This window comes from Orcinus orca, chromosome 17 (assembly GCF_937001465.1).
Source record: "Orcinus orca chromosome 17, mOrcOrc1.1, whole genome shotgun sequence".
In the NCBI taxonomy this organism is placed as follows: Eukaryota; Metazoa; Chordata; class Mammalia; order Artiodactyla; family Delphinidae; genus Orcinus; species Orcinus orca.
In genome coordinates this window covers 55,921,212-55,935,046 of record NC_064575.1, presented here as the reverse complement: position 1 = coordinate 55,935,046, position 13,835 = coordinate 55,921,212, and the positions used below count along the sequence as shown (strand labels likewise).

The following is a 13,835-nucleotide window of genomic DNA, read 5'->3' as shown; positions in this document are numbered from 1 at the left end:
GCATATACCCTGAGAAAACTATAATTCAAAAAGAGGCATGTACCACAATGTTCATTGCAGCACTATTTACAATAGCCAGGACATGGAAGCAATCTAAGTGTCCATCGACAGATGAATGGATAAAGAAGATGTGGCACATATATACAACGGAATATTACTCAGCCATAGAAAGAAACGAAATTGAGTTATTTGTGGTGAGTTGGATGGACCTAGAGACTGTCATACAGAGTGAAGTAAGCCAGAAAGAGAAAAACGAATACGGTATTCTAACACATATATATGGAATCTAAAAAAAAAAAAAAAATGGTTCTGAAGAACCTAGAGCCAGGACAGGAATAAAGATGCAGATGTAGAGAATGGACTTGAGGACACGGGGAAGGGGAAGGGGAAGCTGGGACGAAGTGAGAGAGTGGCATGGACATATATACACTACCAAATGTAAAGTAGATAGCTAGCGGGAAGCAGCCACATAGCACAGGAAGATCAGCTCGGTGGGATAGGGAGGGTGGGAGGGAGATGTAAGAAGGAGGAGATATGGGGATACATGTTTATGTATAGTTGATTCACTTTGTGATACAGCAGAAATTAACACACCATTGTAAAGCAATTATACTCCAATAAAGATGTTTAAAAAAAACACATGGAATAACAGAAACAAACAGACAAAAAATGCTAAAGGAATAAAAGGGTTCAGAAGGCAGTATTAGATAATCTATGATACTGTGTGTGTGCACGCGCACAGAAAAGCAAATTAATAAACTTTAGAGGGCTTCCCTGGTGGCGCAGTGGTTGGGAATCTGCCTGCCGATGCAGGGGACACGGGTTTGAGCCCTGGTCTGGGAAGATCCCACATGCCGCGGAGCCACTAAGCCCGTGAGCCACAACTACTGAGCCTGCGCATCTGGAGCCTGTGCTCCGCAATGGGAGAGGCCACGACAGTGATAGGCCCGCGCACCGCGATGAAGAGTGGCCCCGCTCGCCGCAACTGGAGAAAGCCCTGGCACAGAAATGACGACCCAACACAGCCAAAAATAAATAAATAAATTTATTAAAATAAAATAAAATAAAAAAACTTTAGACAGCTGCTCATGGGTACGCAAAAAAAAAAAACCTCTAAATACTTATCAAAGTAATTTTCATTTTACAACTGTTATACCACCTTAAAATGAAACATCATTTTTACTGAATAACTGAGAAATGTATCACAGACTTATACAGCAACTGTGCCAGGGAAATCCACTTGTGTTCTCATTTCCCTGATGTAACAAAAAGTATTGACCATTATTAGCTACCACCAGTAAATAACATCCATCAGCAATGTGACCATCAGAACAGAATCACTAAAGTGCTTCTTTTGCCTGAAACATCTTTTCTGAAAAAGTTTTTGTAACCACACCTAAATGATTCCTCATTATTCCTGAGACGATAGATAGAGAGAGAGAGAGGTAGACAGATCGATAGATAGGTCTCTTTGTTCCATATAAATGTATGTAGAAGAGACTAGGTCATTTTCTTATGGCACCTTTCTTGGAAGTATTACTAATCACGACTGAAATGGCCATTAGCCCCCATTCCCTGATCACTCATTCTGAGTACCACTTCAGGTTTTGGCGCATGTGCTTTCATACAGTATTCCACTTATACTATCAGTAATACAGCACCTTGCAGAATTCATCCTGTTGGTATTAAGCCTACAGTATTAGCTGAGACCCAACTGTCCTTTGGAGATCTGACCCTTAAAACTCAGAGAAAAGCGATACATCCTAAAGGATTTCTAGAGAGAATCAAACTGCCCTAAATCTAAATTCAAATCCAAGCTGTCCAAATTCCAATACTATAACGGTTTTACTAATTTTCATGGCTAACACTGGAAAACATTTTATTCTGAAACTAGCCATTTTGGTTTTCTTTCTTTCCTTTTTCTTTCTTCCCTTCCTTGTTTCTTCTAATAGTAGACATAATTTATCTAATTTACCTAATAGTAGATATAATCAATATCTACTATTAATTATGTTCAAACTCAAAAGCGATCTACAGTGTTGTTCTGTAGTAGCATATAAACTGGCTAACATATATTTTAGGTGATTTTAATATGTCAAGAATTTGGGATTTTCCATGATTAAAATACAAAGAAACATTATAATAATCCTATCACCAGCAAGAGTAAAGTTCAGCAAACTACAGCCACAATCATTCACTAACCACAGATCTGTACAAAATATAAAGTTCTCCCATTGTGCCTAGAAAGGTTTTCCCAAACTCTGACATGTCTAAACCGTGTAATAGAATATTTTTCACCTAAGCTTCGCATAATCTATGATACCCAAACACCTGGAGCTGATAACTCTAGATTAATTTACATTGTAACTTCCCCTCAGTAAATCTATATTTCTCCATAAAAAGTATTTTCTAATATTAAATTTAGCGAATTTATGTGTCATGATTATTTTTGCCTTACAAGATCATAATAAAATGAAATACGCAGAAGTCATTATATATTGCAAAGTATCACATAAAATATCACGTAATTATTAAAAAAAATATGCCCTTGCCCTTGTAACATAAAGCATGTAAAAACATTAGATTAAAAGAACAGGAAGGTAGTCACAGATTTCTGTTTGTAGACTGAATCTTCATGCCTTTAAGTGACTATCAAATATTAGGGCCTAGACCTAAAAAGAAAGAATGAAATATTAACAATGTCCCACCTTGTGGGAGCTCGACATCACTTGACACTACACAGAAACTGACCTTTTTGTCCTTCAGGCTTGCCTACCCAGCCCCATCTTCTATCGCAAAAGCCAAATCATCTGATCCCAAACTAACTGTCAACTGCCTGTGATGGTGGGGAAGCCAGACATCAATCAATCAGGTTTTATCAGACGCTCTCTTCGTTTCTCTGTTGTGCTCATCTTATCATCTGACCCAGTTGTAGCCCTGACTTCAGAAGCTTAAGCAACTTGATGACAAAATATGTGCCGGTTTGTCCAAGATGCACATCGTTAAGAAGTGGGGTGGTATTTTTAGCAGCTACCTAATATATTTGCAAATGAACTCTTGAATATTTCAGTTCTGCACAGGCCCCATGCTGGTCAGTCTCTCCTGCCCACTGACTCTGTTCTTGGCTGTGGGAGGCCCAATAAATCAAAAATCTGTAAAAGTACTTAGGTACAAGTCAAACATCACAGGGAAATGTCACTGTTTTCATGACAATGTGGGCAGAAAGGCTAACAAAATGAGAATTTCAGGATGTCACTTCAAGAAAAGAAAGAAGACCTAATTGATAAATGTGCAGAATACAAATTCAGATAGTTTTATCCCAAATAAATAAAAATAAGTCAGAAAATTAAAAGCCTTTTTATCTATTCCTATTGACTGGAGTCTTGGAGGAAAAAAATGTTTAGACTGTCCATGCTGTTGGCAAATCTACATTAGCTGTCCCACTGCTCTAATGATATAAAGAATGCACTCGTACACATAAACTAGTTGGGTAAGGAAATCAACTATGACATATATTATGAGTTTAAAAATTTTTAATTCAAAGAAAATATCTTTTACATAATTTTTACACAAAAGTGAGAAGAGTGAAATATAGACATATTTTGTGGATATAAATACTCTATGTTAGCATAAGTATCCACTTGCTTAACATAGTCTTCTTTTTTCTTCAAGGAGTAATTAATTTTTAAGATTTTCCTTAAAATCAAAAGAACAACTTTTATGATGAATATAGGATTTTCATTAAAGGCAATGTTGTCAATATCCCATCCAGCTCTCATTAAAATCTTCACTGAACTATATTTTGAAAGCAGCATAAAATTTATCCACAAAACTTATTCACATAAATACATACCTTAATCATAAAAGTATGGGCTATGAACATCACAATGTATTACAGTGATAATATTTTGACATGGATGAAAATGCACACCATGAAAATAATCTGTACACAACAAATGAGAAAGTACAAGAATAATTTGTACAGCATTTCAAAAGATTCCCACTGAATTCAAAGCGTTTTATTTAAAAAAAATTTTTTTTAAAGACTTTGAACTTCTCAGTAGACACAGTAAGCAAGAATTCTTACTAAAATTAATGATAACACAAATTTGTATCATTTAATTTTAAATAATCAGAACTTTTAATTGAATTACCTGATAATCTTTAAAACCTTTCTTCTAAATTAGGGAATTTAAATGTAGTAAGCAAGAGGGAAATGGACAATGTTTAGTGTATTCAATTATTATTTACTATCATTATTATTTTTTATTATCTTTAAAGCCACTTGGTAGTATAAGATTTTCAGCTATTTTTTTGGCACACATTTAGAGGAATCTGGCCCTCAACTGAACTTGAATATCTGTCAATTAACTATTTTTAATCTTCTAACTTCCAGTTTATTGCAGGCTCACAACAATTTCAGAATATACCACAACAAAGCAAGTCTTTCTTGAAGAGTACACTATTATTCATATCCCAAACGAACAACTAATAAGAAAATTAAAAGTTCCACATTAATAGGTAATAAAGGACAAATATTTGTCTCAGTTTTGTAATTAATTCTTCACCCTACTCAAGTTTAAAGATATTTCCAAATTTTGAAATAAATAAAATAATTTTAGAGATTGTGGCTGAAAAACCTATGTCAAATAACTCACACAAGAAATCTTCCATATGCAATATTATATAGATGTCAACTTGTTGAAAATTCTCTTCTACTGTCTCAACAAGAGATGTTCACCAAAGTCCTACAAATGTAGATTAGAGTAATTCATATCTTCAAAAGGATTTCTCTAAGAAGGGAATCAACTAAAAAATAATGTTAAATATATCTTCAATAAATGTCCGTCTAGAGATAATTTTAGATGCATTTTAAGGTTTAAAATAGCTTTTAAAATAGGCTGCACAAAAGCTAGGTGTTACAGCTTTTATGTGGGCTATTAAAATTATATGTTTGTGGTAGCCTATATATAAGCTATTTTATATATATTTGTGGTAGTTGGTTAAGATACATCTAACATTATCAAAAGTCAAATCATGTATAAGAAACATCAGACTAATACCATTCAACAACTTCTAACAATTCAAAGGGGCAACAGTCAGTGGCAGATGCCCAGATGAAATGAAGGTCTATTTAATACTAAATATTACACTAGTGCCTCTTATAAACATATTCCCTTTATTTTTTTACACTCATGGGGATATTACCAGAATATTAAATATTAAATGGCACTGCCTTGCAGACTATATAAAGAGTTGACTTTCAGCTATTACATGGACAATGCCTGGAATGAATAAGCAATTATATGGCATTGGTTATAGCCATCAGGCACTCAACATTCATTTTTAAAATCTCCAAAATCATGAGATACATATACAGTTTCCCCATATACAAACTTATTTAAGTTTATTTAGTGCCCACAAGCTTAACAGTAAAGTACAGCATTTCAGGCACCATTTCTAAATCCAGTTTTTACTCTTTAGCATAATTTTTTAAAAGAATAAGATGAATTTCCAAGGATCTGATTTAGAAAAAAAAATGTTTATTTTAAGTGATCACTGTCTCTTAGAAATATCAACAAAATAGCATGTCTTTTGTTTCCTGGCTTTTGCAACTTAGGACCTTTTATTATCTTTGCAAACATCCTTTGAAGACATCTATCCTTTCAGCTTACTACATTAGGATTTCCTTTATTTACTTACTACATTAGGATTTCCTTTATTAGCAATGAATATTTGTTAACACTAAAATAAAAGTGTCCACGCCACTTCTTCCATGGACCTTTCATAGCAAAACTCTCTGGCCTCAGACATGGGACTGGTTATCCTGCACCCATCGTGAGGCAAAACTGGGCCTCAAAAGTACTTTAAAAATAGTGGATACATTATTATAATGGACCAGGAAAGAAGGGATGAAAGAGAAAAAATAAGAGCTTCTTATTTTAACACCGGAAATCTTGACCAAAACCAGTTCTACCCAGTAATTATCATATATTCATTTTTAGGAGTATTTGTCAAAAGCACAAATTACTAAGGCTTTAAATAATCCTGACTAGACAATTCTTCTCTTTTTGTCCTCTCAAAAAGACAGTCTGACAGTAATGGTATGACACCCTCTCAGACAAGCCTCTCGGCATTAATATTTAAATCTTACCTATCCCTTGTGATTGGAATTCAGCCTCTATTCGCAAAAACTAAATCAATGTTCTTAGAGTTCAAACTAGATCCCTCAACAGTTTGCCACTCTCTATGCACAGATAAGATAAACTTTCTTTGACCCAAGAGATGAAGTTGCCATGACGATCAGAGAGTCCACTTTCTATATTGATATTTTGCTGATGTAACAACAAATAGAACCAGATCCTAGTGCTGATAATGGTGATTAATTAATACTAATATTGATCCCTACAAGCAAGAGACAAGGCTATTAACTTGAAGCCTGAAAAGTCAATTGTTACCTGTGGCAGAGATACTAGGAGCTGATTTGGAAGCATAATAAACAAATGTGCTATCTTTATGCTAATATCTTTAAAGAGATAGTTCTTTCTAGAATGCCAAATATTGCGATGTCTGAGCTTATTAATTTAATTGCATTTCAGCTTTTAAAAATGTAACCTATTGAATGATACATACTTACCCCTTTATCTATGGTGGAAACACATTCTCTGGGACTGAAGTAACAGACTTTCGCTGCTGTTCATTTGGTGAGGGAATGAACTGATAATTTTACACAGTGGCAGGCGCTGAATCAGACAGGGTTTCAAAAATACCTGCAGTGCTCTTCTGAAATGTCCTACTAATCCTTCGGAATTGGGAAAGTAACAAAAACTCCAAGGGAATATGATTTGGAGAATGAGAGCTCCAAAGTTAATGTATTCACTCACATTTTCTAGTGAACAAAGATTGCATTCAAAAAAGTATTCTTGAAAAATTTTTTATTCCCAGATAAACCTAATTTTAGATTTTCCACACAATTTAGCCAAACATCAAAAACCTGCTCTAAAGTGTCACCTTATGAAAACCTGAATATGCATTCTTTTGAAGGAAAGTTCATTTGAGAAGGCATTTTCTTTGAACATAAAAATTAATCACAGAATGTAGAATATATAAGATTACTTTATTCATTTAATACCTTTTTAGCAAAAGTTACATATTGAAAAGGGGATGTGATTAAAATGCCAGTAAGTCCATTCTTGATTTGCCTTGTTTATGGGGAAGAGCAAAAATATCAGTATTAGAAATCCATACATCTAATTCCAGATATGTCATTTTAGCAAACACATTAGCTTCAATCTCGTTCTCTCAAAACTTTTTCCAGAGATAAGAACTATCAGCAAAATGGGCTAACTAGTTTCATTTCTTTGTTTTTATTATGTGGAGGAAGAGTTAATTTAGTCCTTAAATAGTCCTCAAACAGCAGAAATAACATGGATGAGGGAGGCCTTCAAGAGCTCATGAACGGGAGAAATGAGTTACCTTAACTGTAACACACAAAGTTAACTTAATTTACACTACCAAACAGGCAAAACATACATACATATGAGCTAGACAACTGACATAATCATTGAATATTTTAACTTATCCCCACAATTAACCAGAAACAAACTGATGTGTAAATCTCTGCATTAACCCTTAAGTATATAATAGATTTTAAATTAGCAGAATGTAAAAATCAGAAGCAAATTGTTTAACTGCACTACTGTCTTGCAAAACTTAACAGTACCAACTTAAACAATATAGGACAAGTCACATATTTTCTATGTCTATATTTAAATAGCTCAGGAAATAAAATTTTAATTTACAAAGACTTATTGGTACCTTGCAACGTCTAAAGTGAACACTGATATCTTACGTGCAATTCAAAGAGATGCTTACACTCCTTGTATATGAACCAATACAATTATATTATTCTTAATGTTTCTACCTATAATTTATAGAAGAGTTCAAACTTCTTTGTCCATTTAAAAAATATTGAGATATATAATATTAAACCTCATAATTTTTCTTACTGCATAATTTTACAAATGAACCACTTTAGAAAGTTACCAGAAGTGGAAAACATAAGAGCTGCTCTTTTAATTCCAAGACATATCACCAAGTTTTAACCCTAAACTCTTTTATAGCAACTAGGGATGAAAATGCTACCTCATTTATATTTGCATTGTTGACTCCACTGAACTTAAAAAAAAAAAAACCTGACTTCATGATAATAACTCTTAAAAACTAGGATTCATATATTAGCCATTTTTAAATTTTCCTATTTTTAAAAAATCTACTAAATATTTATTCTTAGATTTTTCAGAAAAATTCTATGTATTGATATATTTCAAATTTGTAAATAAAGAAATTAATTTTTTACCTTACATTGGGTACCGATCTTTCTATTTTATTGATAAAACAACTATCATACATAATGTATTTTCCTTTATTTCATGGCCAGTGTAAAAACAGGCTTTCTGAAATGTTACTCAGTCAAAAACATAGAAAATAAAATCCCTAACATGAGACATACCATAAGCCAAAGAGAATGGCTTATTTTTTAAATGTTATAGTTAATTATTTTTAAAATCCAAAGAAATGAGTAATATGCTTCAAAGCAAAGATCTGTCTTAATATTTGGCAGGTGAAAAGAAAACATCCTGAGTATAAGAGTGATCAATGTATTTCAAATGTGCATAGCATACCCAAACCCCTTTTAAAAAATAATAATATTAATGATAATACAGTAGTTAATTAACCCCCAAATTATGGATTGAACATTAATACCAGAAACACTAAAAAAAAAAAAAAACCCTACACTAGAACAATGAAAAATAACCACAACCACTTCTTTGTGTAACGTAATTTTAAGGTTCTAAAGATGATCCACTTAGAGATTTTCACATTTGCAAATATTAAATAAATTTAATATGCAATGTTCTCATGTAAAATAATCGTTTTATAAGTAAAACATTTAATATTATGTACTTTTTTAAAAAATAGCATAAAACATTAAAATGCTACTGTGCAAGTCAGGGACTCATACAGCCTGAATTTATTAGATCATCTCAAATAACAAAAAGGTAATTTATTCACTATGAAAGGATTCCACCTTCTGCAAAAGCCCCAGTACAGAACTGCTAACGAGATTATTCTTAACAGGGGACATTTTACTTTCAAGGTGTATATATTCATTCCCAATATCTACTTCACTTAAAAAAAAATTCTGCCTCTTAATTCACCCTTTCTTTTTCCTTCACCACAAATTATTTGGCACATGATCTAGACCGAACATTTCTGTTCTACATGTTTGAAAACATCAAGCAATCTAAAAGTTTTAGGAAAACTGTGCTTGAATGGTATCAAGAAGAGTGCCTTTTCTTAATGTTAGATGAAAATAAAGTACTTGAGTTTCTTTCCTCCCTTTCGATGTCTACATTAACTACTAGCTGGCATTTGCACAAAAAAAAGAAAAAAAAATTTTTTCCTGAACCCATAGCCAATACACTTAAGTGTGAATGAAGTTGGGGACATATAGGGCAGTAAACACATTACTAGAGACAACAGCTTTAAGAAGGAAATGACAGTAAACTGCACACACAACACAGTTACTAATCATAAAGAGATACATTGGTAAAAGAAAAAAAAATCATCATTTCTGTCATAAATTTTGCAGTGCAGCCCCAGAATGGAGAACAATCTGGGCAATTTATTGGCATATTGGCAGGAGGTGATAAGGCTAAAAACAACAACAGCGAGCAGCTGTGCGAGGAGATGGGCAGATAGCATGATATGGCTCCCACACCAAACACCTCCCGTCCTATCAGGGCTTTTTATCAAACCAGGATTACAATAATAGCTCAGGAGAGAAAGCTTCTGAGGGGAGGGCAGAAAATATAGTCTTGGAATAGGAAAAAAAAAATCTGAATTTTGGGACAAAACATGGGGGCAAAATACATAATTTATCACTGTATTATCAGGAAATCCAGGCAGTCTAATCAAGGAGCACTGAGTGACTATTTTTTGCCTTATCATCCAAAGTGGTGGAAACGGAGAAGGAATTATCAGGCTTCTGCAGATTGCTGGGCTGGAATTTTAATGGTAATAATCGGGTTTCTGATGGTATATCTTCTCTGCTTATCTTTCCCATTATCTCCTCTTATCTGGCCAGTCATCATAGCAAATTAATGGTGCTCTTTCAGCGTTGCCTTTTTATCGCTGCCCAGAGAGCACCCAAGGGGATAGAATAAGCAAAATATTAAAATACTGTATAAATCACAATTTTAGATAGCAGGGAACTGTACGCAGTAAAAGAAAAAAAAAAAAAACTGTGCCCAACAACCTTTTTGTCCTCTAAATTGACTGTCTTCAGAGTTTCTGGTATAAGCTGACTTTTGCTTGTCATAGTTGCTCTAAATTGGGTATGTTTTATCAGCGATGCCAAAGCTTTATTTTCAAATTCTGAACGTTTCCAAGTTTAAAATGCAGTTTCATTAGTTGCATGAAACGCTACTGTTTCAAAATGCATCTCTTTCTGATATTTTCCAAACTTCTATTTGATCCAGAATATCAAAAGCAACACTGTTGTTTGTAATCGTTTAAAAAAATGCTACACTTCTTATACACTACTAAAATTGGAGGGAGAGACCTATCATGGTAATGACTTTGAGTACCGAGACAAACTTCTCCACCTGCAAAACTGCCTCCTCCTCCTGGACAGGCAAAAGGAGGCAAATGCCAATAGGTTACAAACAAAGTGACTTTACAGCTGGTCAAACTAGTATCCACGCCCCCCCCCAAAAAAAACAGCTATTAGATAGCACTGCTCTATATATAACAATTCAAAGAGCTCTAATTTTTCATTTTCCTTAACAGTGCAAGGGGAGAAGTGTGTCCACATTTGCATAGATTATCACTGTGACCCCAACTTGAATCCACTAAAAGTCTAAACTGCATGTATATTAATACCACATATGAATGCATATATCAGCAGGCAACGATCACTGTCAACAAATATAATACTTGTTCACTTTCAAATGAGAGAACTTTTAAGTATTTTTGATAGTTAATAAATCACAGCATTCAAATAATACTAAAATGTTTTATGACCTATAACACAAGTGTAGCATCAGCTATTAGTTCCAACGCTTTAATCTTCAATTATATGAGGTGGACATAGAAGGATAGAAAAAAAAATTTTAATGTAGCTAATTGGGAAGATAACAAAGTATTTCCAAGTAGAATCAGATGGTCTTTGCACCATACAATCAATTAATGTTAATTATTTATTAACAATCTAGACGACAGCCGTGAACTAAAAAGCATTTTGCCTTTAATAATGTTTACAATCATATCTTATAATAAGCACAGTTTTGTACTATAAAATGCAACATTTACACACAGGGACGTGATCAATTTAGTTCTAAAAGGTAAAAGGCTATTAGTTGAAACCATACAATAATCACTCTGAAAAAGTGAAAGTCTTCAAGAACGGTATCTCTACTCAATTAAAACTGCTTTGAGCCAAAAGTTAAGTCCAGTCCTTGCTTTAACCCAAGTTGCAGAAAATAGGAACTTAAGCATAAGAGACGAAATCCACGAAATAAAAGCTATTGAGTCAGGTCTCAGAGGCAAGGCTCAAAATACTTATGTAGCAAACTGCTTATATCCTGGACCCCACTTCATACTGGCTACGTTGGTTTATATGATTTATTTTAAAACTACATTAAATGAAATTTTCAACACGAGGAGGTGAGTAGGGTTAATAATCAAGGGGGAAGGAGTGTCATTAAAGCTTTTTCCTAAAATTACACAATAATCAGTTTTACACTAGTTGCCAGACTTTAAACAACACGAAGGAATGGACACACCACATGGCTGGCAAAAAATAAAAAAATAAATAAGGCTGTTTCTCCTTTTCGGCCAAAGCGTTGAAGACGTGTCGCAGGGCGACAAAACACCATGGGAAGGATTTTCCCCAAGACGTGAAAAGTTGGCCGAGTTGAGCTCTGCGGGTGTGTGCGTTTCGGGCAGGTGCCTCTCGCCCCGCTGTGTCCTTTCAGTACCACCCAGGCCCCCAGGGGCTCGGGGGTTTCAGGTCACGCTCTCTGCGGCGCCCAGGCTGCCTTGAACTCCCGCCTTCCGCGCTGGGAAGCGACCGGCGGCCCCTCCCAGCGAGGACTCCCGGCGCCTGCAGGGCCCGAGGTAAACCGCACGCCCGCTCCGCAGACCTCCCCGGCGACGCGAACCGGACGGGCCCGGAGCCCCCGGCCAGACCCGCAGGGCGGAGGCGCACGGCTGCCTGCTGCAGAGGCGCGAACTTTTACACCTACTTTTTGTTTCGCTTCGGCTTTGGGATCGCGACCCAGACACTGATTTTCCACCGCCTGGGGACGTTGTCCCCCTCGCCCCGAGGTCTCGACCAGCTGTTCGGAGAACTAAGTTCTCACCCCCGGTTGCTAAAAAGTGGTCCCCAAGAGTAGCAGCCCGTCAAACGCAACAACAATGACAACAGCCGCGCTAGTAACAAATCTCCTAAATGAGTGGGGCTGCCCAGGCAGGCTCCACGAGACAGCAGCGCTAACTGCGCGCGGGGGTCGGGTTAAAAAGGACCCCGGAGCGCGAAGGATGAGCCGAACAGGAGTGAGCTGCTCGTCGCAGCCGCTGTCTTGCCTGGCGCTCGGGCTGTCCGTGTGTCTGTGCCCGACTAGTTGTCCCTCCAGCTGCTCAGGCAAAGTTTGACAAATCCCGGGCAGCGGGAAAGGATTTCCCCGAGTCTCCCTCCCTTTTCCCGCCCCGCGCGCCCCCCTCCTCAGAAATAATCCCACCAACTCTCGGCCCCCCGTGCAAACTTACGTTTGATCTGCCTGGGTTTGCTCTGCTTTCGCCGGGACATTTCGGCGGCGGCCGCTGCCACTGGGGCTCCCGCGGTGCCCGCGGTCGGGGCTGCCGCTTCCTCGGCTCCCGCCGCCGCCGCCGCCGCCGCCGCCGCCGCCGCCGCCGCCGCCGCTGGCCAGGCTCGGGCCGCCGCCGGCCGGACTCCAGGTGCTCCGGACGCGCGGGATCCGGGCGCTGGGCTCCTTCGGGAGCCGCGGATCCACGTTTGGAGATGAGCAGGCAAATAAGGAGAGAGAGGGGGGCAAAGAGAGTGTGACAGTGGGGAGGGTGGGGGGAGTGGGAGAGCGATGGGGGGGAATGGGAATTTTCAAACGAATGGACAGGGAGAGAGAAAAGGGAAAGGGGGGCACGAAAAGAAGGAAGAGAAGGAGGGAGGGAAGGGAGAGCGAGCTGAGGGGAGAGGGGAGGAGAGGGGGCGGAAGGCGCGGGAGGAGGAGCGCTCTCGCTCTCCCCTCTCCGCGGCTCGCGGGGCAGATACTCGAGCGCCGCCGCCGCCGCCGCCGCCGCTCCGGGCCGCGCAGCTCTCGCTCAGCCGCGGGAGGTGGCGAGGCGAGGGAGGGAGGGGCGCGCCGGGGCTGTGGGGAGGGGGGACTATTCCATCAGCGAAAGGAGGATTGGCTGCATCCAAAGCCAGTCCGGATGCAAACTAGGGCCCTGGCCTGGTCGCGTGGGGTTCAGGGGAGCGCGGCGGGGGGTTGGAGGGACAGAGGGAGGCGTGGGGCGGGCTTGGAGGGGGGCCACCTTCTGCAGTTGTCACCGCGTCAGCTCTGGGCCTTTGCCAGAGCACCCCTCCTCCCCTTCCCGGCAACTTCTTTTCAACAGCCCCTCTGATGGACCCCAACTCTCCTCTCTCACGCCTCGCCTATCCAGCGGGGCACAAAGAAATCTCAGTCACTCCATAAACTTTGTGCTTCCAGTTATGCCGCCCCCTCCCCTAGCCTCCACCCCGCCCTTCCAGC

At 38.2% G+C, this 13,835-nt stretch overlaps 1 protein-coding gene across 1 annotated transcript in view; it reads right to left on the bottom strand.

The window, feature by feature from the left end:
• ZFPM2 (zinc finger protein, FOG family member 2) overlaps positions 1–13,489 on the bottom strand; it is a 464,257-nt gene extending 450,768 nt beyond the window's left edge. Inside the window, exon 1 of the mRNA XM_004282929.3 lies at positions 12,835–13,489. Within this exon, the coding sequence (XP_004282977.1) occupies positions 12,835–12,874 (40 nt within the window). The 5' untranslated portion in view covers positions 12,875–13,489. The remainder of the gene's footprint in view (positions 1–12,834) is intronic.
• Positions 13,490–13,835: the final 346 nt, after the last annotated feature.